This window comes from Leuresthes tenuis, unplaced genomic scaffold, assembly GCF_036924035.1.
Source record: "Leuresthes tenuis unplaced genomic scaffold, fLeuTen1.0.hap1 SCAF_16, whole genome shotgun sequence".
NCBI lineage: Eukaryota > Metazoa > Chordata > Actinopteri > Atheriniformes > Atherinopsidae > Leuresthes > Leuresthes tenuis.
The window spans coordinates 24,531,180-24,545,462 of record NW_027325370.1 but is presented as its reverse complement, the minus strand read 5'-3'; the positions used below and the strand labels follow the sequence as shown (position 1 = coordinate 24,545,462).

Below are 14,283 nucleotides of genomic sequence, written 5' to 3'. Positions count from 1 at the left end.
TGTTCAGTGACAGCACAATCATTTGTAAAAAGGGAAATATTTTATTAAAGGTACAAACAGTAACAGGTCAAATTTGGCATTCAAAGATTCCGCCTGAAAAAAAAGATCTCCCCAATATGGGGTGAGAAATTTCACAACAAATCAGTTATCAGTTGAATTCAAAATTCTCTCCTTCTCTTAAATATGTACAACACCTTTTTGAAAGTTCTGGAGAGTGAAAGTGGGCCAAAAAAAAAAAGAAGAAAAAAAGAACAGTGCCTTCTCCTGGTGAAACCATGGAGGAAGTAGTAAAATGAGCCCGTCATTATAAATAATGGGTTGACATGTTCAGTAAGGAATTTTAATATAGAGAGAATTTGTCATAAAGGATTTAAGTCATTAACCAAATGGGGATTTTCTGGACCATGTGAAGGTAAATCATTGTCCAATCAGGAGGGATGATTTAAAAGAGTGTACTGAAAAAATATTACATATGTTTAATGTAACAGTGGTGTTTGGACAGCTGCGACAACAGAGCACATAAATTATCAAACTATGTAAGCATATCCAAGCTCAGCTCGGACATGCTCTGGTGGTTGTGTTTCTGTGTGAGCCTGTGCTATAAAAAACGGTGAGATAATGCAGGTAGTTCAGAGAAGTCCAGTGAGATGGTGAGTATATATGAAGTGAGAAACATCCTTTCAGAAGTTTGACTCTACAAATGGTGAGAAAGCAAGTTAACGTGAAAAAGACAGAAATCCGCTGAGGATTTAGTCTTCATATTCCTCATATACTTTGACACACAAAGTTGTGGTTTGACAAGCCCGAATCACAACAGAAAACAAAAGAATGGCACTGTAATATTAAAAAGAGTGAATACAATTATTGCACTTCCAAACAATGTGTAGTTCCCAGTGCCTAGTTGTTATCCCTTTGTTAGAGGTATTTATGCTATCATGTTCAATAGTAATGTAGAACTGTTTAACCTCAGTTATCTTGCGCTACAAAGGACTAGACAATGGGAAAGGTAATAACCATACACACACACAAAAAAAAACTTCCTTAAATATAGCATTCACACAAATGCATGTATGCACAAAGTCAAATATGCATACATGCACACTCATGCAACCTTAACATCTAACCCATTGACATTAAGTATTTACATTTAAGGCACAATAACCCTATGTACATGACATAAGAAACCAACACAAAGCATTTCAACGTTCAGTCCCTGTAAGCTTTTGGTTGTTTGGTGACTTCAACCACTTCTCATTCATTTTACTCATAAGACAATCAAAAATACAGTATCTCATTCAGCAACACAGGCTGTAAGTTGATCCATCTGTCTTCAGCCTTCAATCAAGGCTACATCATTGCTGATTGTCATGTCTCCGTTAAAGACGTCGCTGTACCACAACCACTAGCTCTGTGGCTTCCCCTAAGCATCACTTGCTTCAACGTCGTCTCCCTTCAGAATGAGCCCAATGCAAACCAAGCAGGAGTGAAGACAGTAACGTATTCTCGAGGAGACAGAAGCACCACACTGCTTCAAGCCTTGTATGAGGTTTCACAGGTCTGTGGTGGTTCCAGTCCCATCCCAGTCGACCACTCATCAGCACTGACCATGCCAGTAGTGGTAACTCTGAGCACAAACACACAGGACTTAAACAAAGTGATCAGTAGGAGTCAAATTGAGAACTCAAAGGAAGGTCAGTCAGTCTTTGGTGTCTTTGGAGTAATATCAGTAGATTTCCTTTGAGTGCAAAAACACTGTCCACCAACCTGAGGCAGAAAGTACTTATGAACAGCTGAGAAATATCCATCTATGCATTTTCAGTACCCGCTTTTCCTACTCAGGGCATGCGGGGCGGTGGAGTTCATCCCAGCATAGACTGGGTCAGAATCGGGGAAACATTTCAGATAAGCCTCTGGCTTAAGGCTTAAATTATTGGAAGAAAATCATACATTTTTGCAATCATAGCTGAGCTATTGAATTGATTTGGCTGTCATACATCTTTGCATGTGATTCTGCGTGCAGGCAGCTGAGGTGTCACCTAAAAACTAAGCATCTGCATACAGGAAGTATCAAAAAGAATACTTTCAGGCCTCGTCAGGCAACCCGAATCACTACTCCCAGAGGCCACAAGGCAACATGAGCCAAAATCCTGTCAAAGGCAGCAAATGCATCAGATCATTAGCACCAATATAAGGCAGTAATATGGGTGTTACAGAGCTCTCATCGAAAGAATTCACAAAAGTAAACCAAACAAGTTGCTGCATTCAAAGGTTGATGACATCCTGCAAACCTTTTTGCAGTCACTTTTGTTGTACAGTCAAATATTAGCCTGTAGGCACTGAGATAAGTTCTATTCAACAATCCCAACCTGATACAAAACACAGACATAAATTAAAGATTTAAAAAAAAAAACATTCATTTGGCTTGGAGATCTTTGGCCTTTTTTTTCTTCCTCTAGTGCAGCACAGTGGAGTTCCAGTAGTCTCTCTTTCACGCAACTCTTCACCTGCTCTCAGATCCACTCTACATGTTCCATTGTGTTTGTCCCTTGCAATCATATGGCCAGATATTGTGGTTTTAAAAGCTCTGTAGGACAGTTAGGCCTCAGAGGCAGCCTGTGGTTTGAGTTGTGCTTTCTCCATGGCAGTGCCGTAAGGTACAGATCGTTTGAAGAAGCCAAGCTGTAAAAAAAAAAAAAAAAAAAAAAAAAAAACAATTTAATCATTGTAAGATTTAGGCGTGAGCTTTTACCTAATTAGTATATCTGCAACATCCTTAATCATTCCGAATGAAATATGTTCTAAAATCGGCTACTGACCCTGTAGAGAACGTAGATAAGTAGAGCCAGAAGCAGTAAACCAGCCAGAATAGCCAGAATGATGATCCACAGTGGAACTGAGTTCTCAATGTCTGGCTTGTTCCACACCACTGGGGTCACCACCTGAGGATGACAGGACAATGTCTTCACCTCATCCTTTCACTGTACAGAATGGCCCAGCAGGAGAGAACAGACTAAAGAATGAGTAAAGCCGTTAAATACCTTCTTGTGTCCACTAGGGAAAATTTTGGGTGGGATTGCATATGGCATCTTCTTTACATTGTATGTGGCCAGGCACTCCAGCAAATACTGCTTGTAAGCCCTCTGATGAAGGAAACAAACAAACAAATCTTATTAAAAAATAATTGCAGTATACGAAAGCTACACTAGGTGACGACACAGACCGTGTGTGTCTTCCAAAGAAACTCCCTAAAGCATTCCAATCCTATGAGAAGCTGTGACTAGCAGATAATGAATTTCCAATACTTCACACATAATCTGCGTTACACTGTGCAAGAGGTTGTACTTAAACTGAGTGTAGCTCAGACATGACAGGGAAACACAGATTAAAGCTACAGTTTGTACACCAATCTGGTGAAATTCACATTCTCAGAAAGCAACTCGCGCATTTTTTGAGGCACATATGTGAAACTGGGCACACTGGCAGCTGATTCAGAACCCCTGCTAATGCCAAGTAAGCACAAACAAATGTGTGACTGACTACTGCAGCTATTTGCCTCTGTTTGCATTTGAGGTTTAGACATTTTTGATGCTTTAAGGATAATGGCTTCTTACTTGCTGCCAAAGCCTGACATGAGAAAATACACAAGCACCAGTGGGAAATGGCTAATCTATAATGTTCAGTCCTTTCCTCTGCTAGAAACACATGTTCATGTACAGTACATGTCAAGGCAGTTTGAGTAGCAAGGTTCTTCTCCCACTAACCTCAGTGAAGGTCTCGGCCCAGATGCGGGAGCGCACTTTGAGGATGGCAGTAGTTCCCTTCTCCAGCAGACCCACGTTGCATTGAAGTGTCCAGCACTCCACATTAGAGCAAGACTACAGAAACAGATTAAAAAAATATATTGCTCCAACAATAGTTTGATTAAGAACATGACAGGAACTAAACACTAGTGTAATTTGAGACACAGTAATGAATACGGTAAGACCAAATAACACAGTCATGTTAATGCTGCAGGTTGAATAAAAGTAACAAAGAGCCCAATGTTATGATCCCTTTTCCACGCCTGCTTCGAATTAGATTGAAGGAATGTCATGAGACTGTAAAAATGCAGCATGCACCACTTGCCACATTATTGCCCCACCACTAAAACCAGCCCATTTCTCTTAAGACTGTAGAATATGCAATCTTAATTAGAGCCCCATAAGGCAGCTATAATATTTTGAAACATGCACATACTGTCCTTCAGGGCTGGTGCTGTAATCAGACCAACGCCAGACTGAAAGTTTAGTTTAGTTTAGTTTACTTATTACACCAAGCAGGGCAAACACAGCAGTAGAGAAAAGTACCCACCCAGTTCCTTCAGGCTCAGTCTTAAACAGATTTAGTGAGAACTGAGACAGACAGGGAACATATCAGTCCACTTCCTGCTGGTATACCTGTTTGATACCCTGAGGGTAGCAGAACAACAAAGGTCTGAGAAAATTACAGGGATAGTCCAGGTCTGAAGATGCCTCAGTCCCACATATTCTCCCTGATGGGACTACGTGGTTAAGATCTGTATTAATGGAATTTAGGAGGTTTTCCAAAAGCTTGACAAAATGACATTCTGACCTGACAGCAAAGCCGCTGTATGCAATAAACTGGCACTTTGTAAAAAAAAAAAAAAAAAAAACTAGGAGAACCCTTGGAAAGCTTCCTGAAGTAATCAGATGAGCACAAGAATCAAATGAGGTGTTTCCCTTTGATTTGTCTCTCCGACTAGTTTCACAAAATTTGGTTCAGAAGTTTATCTTGATGACAAGCTGCCAGACAAACATAGAAAGCATATCTTTGCCTCAGCTGGAAACTTGTCAGATGAAAAAAAAAAGTTTATTAATGAAGTTGATATACACATATGGCGATTGTGGGTTGCAACTTATTTCATGCCTGTGTGGCACACGATCTGTAAAACCAAATTATGATCATACAATTTCGCTGCCGACAATAAAAACTTCTGCAATGATGATTCATCTTTTTCCCCAATGTAATGTGCTAATATACATTAATTTTTGCATTTTAGGCCTTCAGTACATTCCAAAAAGGTTGGAATTGTGCAACTTTCACCACTCTGTAACGTTGCTGTTCCTGATGTTCTGGCACTGAGGATACCAAGCAATGAACCAAGACTTTTTTTTTTATTCCATTCTTCCTGTAAACAAGTCGAGAAACCATTGCTGCATTTTCCTTTTCATAATATTCCAATTCCCTGTTGGGGACAGGTCAGAAATCTAGGCAGGTCAATCCAGCACCCATACCCTCTTCTTCTGCAGCTGTGCCTTTATAATATGCACAGAAGCCGGAATTTATGCCGTCTTGGCGAAAAATGCTGATGACATTCCGAATTATCCTTTTCCTCTTGGATACGGCGTCTATTTTTTTTCAAAAAAAGATCTTGATTACTAATTTATTGGACTCCAGTACACATTTCCACTGTGTGATGGTCCATCCCAGATGCCTCAGAGCCCACAGAGGCTGACGCCACCTCCGCACAAGGTTAACATAAGGCTTATTTTTATGCACAAAACATTCTTAAGAGGTATTGGTGAATATAACCCTGTCTGACAAAGGTTTCCCATAGCAACCCTTCAACCTCGTGGTTATATCAGCTGTTTTTGGTGTTGTGCCGTCTGAGGAATCAAAGACCATCAGTATCAACTTCTTCCATATTCATTTAATGGTATTGTAAAAATAGAGGGAAAATATGCCTTTTAATCTTTCTTTGACAAACAATTTTTTAAAATAGTTTCCACGCATTTGTCGACAAATTGGAGAACATCTGCCCATCTTTTCTTCTTAAAGACAGTGAGTGTGGGGCCGTAATTTTGAAAGTTTTTTGAGAATCAGTTCAGTTAGAGAAAACCTTTGACCTCTATGCATAGCTCAGCTCTTTAAAAACAAAGCGGTTCTCTCACACCATGACCTCCACCAGCAGCGCCATCCAAGTTCTGCTACACTCCAACATGCACAATGATTAAGAATCACTTTGAAAGGTGACGTCTGTCCTCTCAGGCATAGAAAGTAAAAGTGCAGACACATGGGAAACTGGACAAAGGGGTCCTTCATGCTTAAGTGTCATTGGACATGCTTGATAAACAAGCACAGTTAGAGGAGACTGGTAAGCCGACAAAGACCTCTTTGGTGGAGGCAGGTATCCACAGATGAATGCAGATTAAACTGTTACCTGCAGCAGGGTAACAGTTTAATCACCCCCCCCCATGACTCATGTCTTTTCAGCCTCTTAAACACCCACCACTACTAAAGGTTCTTTAATGTTAATCGCCACAACAGGACCAGCCTGTGCCCTCTGACCTCACCCTTTTAATGACATCATAAGTTAATTATCCAATCCCCAGGGCCTTGTGTAAGTGCTAGACCTGTGTCAGCAAAAAAAAGATCCAGATCATACACCTAAAGCAACTTAACTGACTTATACGAGCGACACAACAAGGTATGATCATATTTAGCCAAAAAATGTCAACCTTCAGTCAGTCACCTTTGATGTTGGGATTCACCTTGAGAAAGCAACGTTTGTTCGCTAATAATCTTACCAGGTTAGTCAAATGAGCTAGTTGATTCTTGTGGACATCCCTCCTCTCGACTTGGTGCTCATGGGCCTTCAGTGCCAGAATAGGAGATTCTGTGGATGTGCGCTGGAGCTACAGGAGGATGCAAACAGAAACACACACCCATTAGAACAACACATTGACTGACTTCACCAGGCAGAAGAGCACACCACCCTCTCCCACAATATAAGACCTAATGTTAGCATGACCCTGAGGCTTTATGTCATTAATCAGAAGCATGTGAGCTCTCCTCCTCACGGATTCCCGTGAAAATACACCACACTCAGCAATACACGAGGGGGAAAAAAAACATTAGGTCATGGCTAAGACAGATGACCATTCGAAGCCCTGCTTAACATCTGTTAAACGTCTGATGTAAACAAAAACATCTGCACTGAAATGTTTTGCCTACAGAATCCTACGGCTACCACTTGGTATAAACTGGGTGTCACTGCATGTTGAACATGAGGGGGTGTGGTGCAGGGTGAGGTGGTTCGTAGGGAAGAGCTGCAACTTCAAAGCAGTGGTGGGGTAAGTGTCCCGGGTGGGGCTAGTAAACTGGGAGGAGGAGAAGGTGGATGTGGGCCAAACATTAGGAACTGGGCTGGAGAATGACATATAATTTAGCCTCATTTGACCCCCAAAGGTGTGCATGTGCATGCAAGAGCCTCACTTTGAGGTTAAGGTGGTTCATTTTTTTGTCCGAGGTGCAGTTGATGGGGCCTTCTGTGGAGAATTCCACAGGGTAGAGGAGAGTGCGAGCCGGGGCACGGAGAGGGCAGCGCAGCTCAAGTAAGGTGTGGCTGATCTGACTGGGGCCATTGTTCACAAGCTGGAGAAAAGAAACAAAACACAACCGTCAATATGATGAGCAGCCATTAACGTTTCCTATAGCAAAATATAATTAAATTTTTACAACGGATTTCTTTCCCACCCTGAAACATTTCTTATCTGGGATATTTCTTTAATATCAGTAGATCTGCACAATCCAAAATAACTCTGATCTGGATCTCAATTTCTTTGGTTTTCCTTTTTTGCAGTTTTCTGGGAAGTGAGTTTCTTTAATGAACGGTAGGATCTACTTTCCAACCCAATCAGCTCTGCACCAATGAGTGTACACAGATAAGAGCATTCTGATTACCTCATAAATGTGTTCCACTGCCGGCCCAACGTCTTTCTCCACCCCGTAGTTTTTGGGCACTTTCCAGTTGGCCGGTGGAAAGAAGACCTTATCTGGTCGAGACACACTTGAAAGGGGAAGGAGGGCTGTGAGAACATGTGTAGGGAGCAACTGGAAACTTAATGAAGTCCCACATGTTCAAATGAGGGAATTTTGATACTCAACTCACCCCTGAAGGATCACATCAGCCTGAACAACCACCTCCAGCTTGTAGGGAGCTACTTCACTGTGGGAATTATTCTCATTTTTACTGTGGAAACAGAGAACAGAAGAAAGCTGTTCTGATGAGCTAAAGTCATTTAAGAGGAGTGAGGATCAGTACAGCTGAATAAAAATACTTCCTTAATGTGCTTAAGTAGAATTTTCAGAAATCTGTACTTCACATGAGTATTTATTTTTCTGTTAACTTCTACACGCTACATTTTAGGAAACATGTTTGTATTACAAATATTTCCTCTTATTTGTAAATAAACTCTCCTTCCATACAAGGAGAGCCAATAACTAGATGGGTGGATTGAAGATTTTAAGATAAAACTGCACACAGAGCAGGATCCTCATCAGAGACCTTATTTAAATTGAAATGTTTGAAAATGCTGGCAGCAACAGAGATTCTTGATGAACGTGTTGTGTTTTCTTTTTTCTAATCTCCATTACACTTTTTAGAAAGAAAAAAAACTGATAACCTAACAAAAACAAAATAGTGGAATTCTCCTTTTTTGTTGTACATTTTAGAGCCCGTATTTTTTCACTTTTAATCAAGCTAAGAAGTTGAATCATTACTTCTACTTTTATTAAAGTCTTAATTTTTTCACAAATGCCTCTACTTGAGTAAAGACTGCATGTACTTTTGCAGCCTCCGTTAGAGAACTGTGCGAAATATTAAAACTGTACCTGCGAATCTGCAGCTCAAACTGAACGGTTTTGTGTGTGTCCTTCAGCCGTGGCACAGTGAAGCGAAGACCTGCCCATAGCTGCAAAGAAAAAAGTCATCAGAATTATCCAGAAAGGACCAAAACCTAAGATTTTCCATTACTGTCCATCAAGTAACAGAAATAAAGCTGGATCTTTACATCTCACCTGCATTTGTCTATTTATGTTCTACATTTTATTCACAAGATTAAGAACCCTACGGCAACTTCACAGTTTGTTGATAAAATACACAATTCCTTCTGTCACTCGCCGTTAACTTGCAGCTGACGGTCTTCCTCTGCAGACCTATTAAAAACATGCCAGCTTGTGACTCAATCGTTAACAAGAGGAACTCTTCCCAGCAGGGAGCTTAAGGCACAGATGCAGCCTGTACTTTCTGTCACAACATTTCCTGACACACACTAACCTTTCCTGTGTCATTCACCCCCCACCCACACACTTTATCCAACAAATATCAGGAATATAACTGTCTTCTTACATTGGTGCCCGCTTTCATTGGGTTGCCCAAATCACAGCTGAGATACCGGGTCTGGTTCTCGGTCTCATAGCTGCAGGTCAGCTGGGTTAAGCTCTGAGAAAGAAAGAAAGAAACAGTGACTTATTAGTGCCTGAAAGGTGGAGATTTTCACTTTGTTTTGTGTGGTGTTCCTCTCACCTCATTATTGCGTGCAATACCGCTGTAATCAGCCTCAGGGGGCAGCACTACGTGCAGCTCCGCCTCGTACGCTCCTCCCTCACCCTCATTCCTGGCGTTGAAAGTCAACGTCAGCGAGTTGTCATCACCGAGGTAGACTTCCTTCCTGTCACTGAAAGCCCAAAGCAAGGGAAGAGAATAGATAAATAGCTCAATGGTTAGATTTATCACACAAATAAATACAGATCAAGTTGTGTGACGGTAACAGTTATAGAGTTATAGAGTAAGCAAAGATATATTTGTTTGTGTTTGCTTACTGCACAATGAGCAATACATTTCTATTGCTTAAGCTAAACTGGCAAATTTTCAGGCTTTGGGGTCAACACACCCAGGCCGCAAAGAGCATCAATTAGATTTCATCGCAGAAAATCCACGGGGTTCAATTACATTTTTTTCTGATATAGTAATGAAGTCGTACATGCTGTACAAGCACGCATAGCTCTGTGAAACAGCCAACCATTCATTACTTTCTCTCGCTCTCATCACCATTCTCCACGCTTAAGAACAATGAGATGTTCCATATGGAGGGCCACACAGATGCTTTCAATTACAGCTCGTTCTCATAAAGTAGGTGAGCGAGAGGGAGAAGATATCTGAAGCTGATCCTTCTCTGGTCTGTGAGTCAGTCAGAGTCCGATTGTAAATGGCATCACACTTTTTAAACCACTACAAATAAGAAAACAGCACGAAACCTTTAAGCCTCCCTTATGTGGCAGCAGAATAGAAGAAGCAAAATTGTGAGAATGGTGAAGAACTTCCACTAACTCATGACTCTCGGGCCTACCTTATCCCATATGTGACATATCAACCATACGTTAAACAACAACAAAAAAAAAAAGGCAGATGGTAGATAAATATAGGAATGTGAAATCAAAATGACAGAGCAGAGAAGGGAGTATCGAGGAGGCTGTTATTTTTGAGAAAAATGGTAACAGATTTCTCAAATCAAAGTGTGGCGGGCCGGGTGTTCCTGACGGCTTCAGGGCCAGATGAGGTTGTCTCTGGCAAAAAGCTATCCAAACAGATCCCTTTCATGTCTCCAGCCTGCTCCTTTTAACTGTTTGTCACTGCACCTGTGAAGCAGAGCTGCTGCACGTTTTTATAGAGCAGGGTGTCTAACTGTACAGCAACATTGCGACTATTAACACTCACTCTCTGGTATGTTAAACTAAACAAAGCAGCGCAACAGCTGCTGTGATCCTCTTCACCAGTTCACCATGTATAATCCACTAAACCGGCTTTTTCCACATAGACATAAGAATAGGAAGAGACTCACCTATAGACAGCCAGCTTCAAGTCAGGAACACAGATGTTGTCTTCTCCACAGTCCAACAGAATCTGAGCCTAAAAGATCACATTGTTGTGGTGAAGTTTTAATATTGGGCTGCTGTCAATCATGATCTCACAGGTTCTGACTAAAATCACACTTACTTTAAATGTGAATACAACATATAAATCAAAACTCTGATTAAGGGAGACAACAGCATTTGTGTAGCAAGATGCAACATGCAGCATGACTAACATGTTCCACCCCGGTCTCCCGACCACCAACCAACACACACCTGGACTGCAGCCCTCCTTATTTACTAGACATCATCACTGCACTTCAGACAGAAACAACGTCATGGCTCAAGGGGACAATACTGCCTTGGTGAGGTCATGATAAGCCCAGACGCGGTTCCATGAATCACCTGTCCTGATGTACACATGCACCCTGTTAGTAATGTTAAAAGGGGAAATAATGAACTTGGTGGAGCTCAGTGATCGTGCTGTAGGAGATAGTCAGTGAGTGCACAGTTGCCAGCTCTCAGCTCTCACCAGTGTCCCACATCACAGCACTATGTGGTGAACCACGCTCGCACCACACACTACACCACCCTGCGAACCACAGCCATGTATGATCACATGGAAGAGGAGGAGCTTACAGTTTAGAGGACGTACTGATATAAGACAGCTCTGCTGACCTGAAAACAGGCGTGAGGGTTCACAGATTACAGTGGAGGGTAAGAGAGCGGAGGAGCAGAAACACTGCCGGATAAGTGGATGACCGCTGAAAGTGTGTCATGGCAGAGGCAGAGAAAGCCCTGCGGATAGCTAAATTGCATCCCACTCTGACAGACAGTGAGATGATGCTCATGACGATGAGGATAATAAATAGAAGTGAAGGAGGAGATTACAGAGAGCAAAGCGGCCCCCTTGTCATTACACCATCCGGGGGCTCTAATTATGGACATCATGGTAACCACCATGCTAACTTGGCCACATGTTCACCCTGGTCTGTACGTCTGCGCAGGGCAGGAAAACAATGTTTATAAAATCAATGTACTTCAACAACAACATCAACAATGACTTCAGCATGTGACATAATGAGGACCAACATCATGCAGGGAAATCAAAACACTAGCATGACAATATCACTAGGCTCCATTTATCAGTCATACCCATTTGGTCAGATGATATCATTTTACGATCAATGAGGGTATTGATACACAATTTCACCCATTTCATAGATCTAAAAGGGTGAAATCTTGACTGGCTGGATACTTCAGTGGATACAAAATGAAAAAATGATGGTAATTAATAGATTTATCATAATGCCATAACACTTCATAGAGACATGTGGAATATATTAAGAGGAGAAAGAGATTGATCCAAGCAAATCAGCCATCTTTCATTCCCACTCCAGCTTTGAGAAGAACTTGGCACAGTCAATGAGATCTTACATGGCCAGCTACACACTCTAAGCATATGTGAAACTCAATAGAGCATCATATGTCTGATCTAATCCAAGGCTGTGGTGTAATGGTCACTCTTCACTGTTTATACACAGTTGCCTTCGCACAATATTAAGCAAGATTGATGAAATATGTTGGCAGTCTGACACTATTCCCACTTACGTTTTATACACACTAATACTCAGATCAAGTTTGCCCTCTTTGTTTTAAAAATGGCCTTTTTTTCCATATTTAAAAATTATATTACGGCTAAGGCTTCTCTCAAGGATTCTGGGTCAGCAGCAGACCACATCTTGAGGCCAAACTGCTTTGATATCTAGGAGAGACATCAGTGAAAGGACCAACGGGAAAGTTAGAAACACACCAGAATAAAAGAGAAAAAGGGAGATCAAACTACCCTGATTGCCATTTCCTCAATCTCCAATCTGGTAGCTGTTACTGAACTCAAATATGGTGCAAGCTGTGCCAAAGCTGAACAGATGCCGACTAAATGCCAAAAGACTTAAACCAGATAGGTAAAAAGTCTGGCTGTCCCCCCACCCTGAGATATCCACCATCCATTTGCAAATCACCTTTTCATCATTACCCAGACAAGCATGCCAAAAGCTATTCCTTTAAGGACATAGAAACAGTCCACTGCACAAATGCCTTGTTTTCATTAAGTAAACAACTTTCAGCCTTTTGATTTTAGTAGCTCAGCAGATCACTCAAGGGTAGGTTAACTGTACTGATAGAAGGTGGGCCAAGTGTAACTGATGCCAAAGTACCTTCTGCTCAATTACACTGGTGGTCTGATAGTTGAGGATGGGCCGCAAGCCGTGGGAGTCTGCAGCAGCTTTTGGATCCAAGCTGAAGTTCAAGGCCACGAAAATGGAGGAGAGTTTATCCCTGAACTCTTTATCATCCTGCAGTGAAAGAAACACATTGCAGGGGTTATATAAAATAGTGAAAACCAGTTGTTTAAGACACAAGTCTTAAGCCATAAAATTTTTTTTCCTTTTTTTTTTTTTAGTCAAAGAGAAGGCATACCCTCAGGTAGATCTTCATTTGGTTACACAGGCGCTCGCCATGGCGCACCCTCACACTCCTATGGAGCAACGGCTGCTGGGAATCCAAGAACAGAGCTCTCTTCACTGCACCTTTCTGCTTGTGCTTTTGACTGTCAAGCTGCACCTCCACCTGGAAATCTGGAACACATAACGCACAAATGAGCATTCACGGTTTGATGAATGTTCTTGAGTCGCTTAATGACAGGTTTGAAAAAGACCGCCATAAGTTCTCTGAGACACACACAACATTGTCAATGTAGCAGAGAGAGCATGGAGTAATTAAAGATAATAACTGAAGGTTGATAGGGAAAAGGACTGAACACAGAAGAGGGTTGATCGTTAAACATTGATCACAGAAGACTTTTGGCAAAATGTTAATCCAGTTTAGTCTTTTTTTTTTTATAACACCCCCCCCCCCCCCCCCCCCAAAAAAAAAATGTACATCAGCTTTCAAAACATTTTCAGCTGCAGATTTATGTAACTAAAACACTAACATCGGTGGCTAGTTTGCATACTTGTAACAAAGTGCAGATGTGGAAAATTGGCTCACCTAGATTGCCTGGTAAGTGCTTCCCTTCAGCAGATATGCAGAAACTCAGGTTGACACTGTTTTGGACAGATAGAACAAGGAAATGATGAGAGAAGCATATTCATTAATGGCAAAGGTTCAGTATAAATATACCGTACACACAAGACACCTCACTTGCCCTCACTTTTTCTCCAACTTCCTCTCATGGCCCAGTTTTCTTGTGTCAGCTACTTACATGGTTCACATTACGAGGCATGAGGCGTAATGGGAATGCCACGAATAATATGAAAGCAATTTCAAATGTTTAGAGACAGGGCTGGCATTTGACCACTCTCGCCAGCTGGGCTGATAAAGCAGTGTGTCTCCGTTTCCACCCACAGCCCCCCCCTCCCCTCTTAACACACAGACAGGCATAGCAGAGTTAAGAAGGGTGAAATTGTAGAAAGTTTCAGGTTTCAGTGCTGACCAGTCAGTGGCTGTCTGTATAAGCCTGTAGCTCTCTCCCATGACATCAGCCATACAACATGCTGCTGCTGTCCAGGTCTGCAACTCTGAAATCCCCAA

General features: G+C 41.7%; 1 protein-coding gene across 1 annotated transcript in view; it reads right to left on the bottom strand.

Moving 5' to 3' along the window:
* Positions 1 to 18: 18 nt before the first annotated feature.
* itga5 (integrin, alpha 5 (fibronectin receptor, alpha polypeptide)) overlaps positions 19 to 14,283 on the bottom strand; it is a 34,357-nt gene continuing 20,092 nt past the window's right edge. The window contains exons 16-30 of the mRNA XM_072366283.1: positions 13,741 to 13,796; positions 13,171 to 13,328; positions 12,909 to 13,046; positions 10,683 to 10,750; positions 9,368 to 9,518; positions 9,191 to 9,283; positions 8,674 to 8,753; positions 7,952 to 8,032; positions 7,744 to 7,849; positions 7,276 to 7,434; positions 6,588 to 6,695; positions 3,762 to 3,875; positions 3,039 to 3,140; positions 2,817 to 2,939; positions 19 to 2,679 (exon numbers count right to left, since the gene is read on the bottom strand). Of these exons, the coding sequence (XP_072222384.1) occupies positions 2,596 to 2,679; positions 2,817 to 2,939; positions 3,039 to 3,140; positions 3,762 to 3,875; positions 6,588 to 6,695; positions 7,276 to 7,434; positions 7,744 to 7,849; positions 7,952 to 8,032; positions 8,674 to 8,753; positions 9,191 to 9,283; positions 9,368 to 9,518; positions 10,683 to 10,750; positions 12,909 to 13,046; positions 13,171 to 13,328; positions 13,741 to 13,796 (1,621 nt within the window). The 3' untranslated portion in view covers positions 19 to 2,595. The remainder of the gene's footprint in view (positions 2,680 to 2,816; positions 2,940 to 3,038; positions 3,141 to 3,761; positions 3,876 to 6,587; positions 6,696 to 7,275; positions 7,435 to 7,743; positions 7,850 to 7,951; positions 8,033 to 8,673; positions 8,754 to 9,190; positions 9,284 to 9,367; positions 9,519 to 10,682; positions 10,751 to 12,908; positions 13,047 to 13,170; positions 13,329 to 13,740; positions 13,797 to 14,283) is intronic.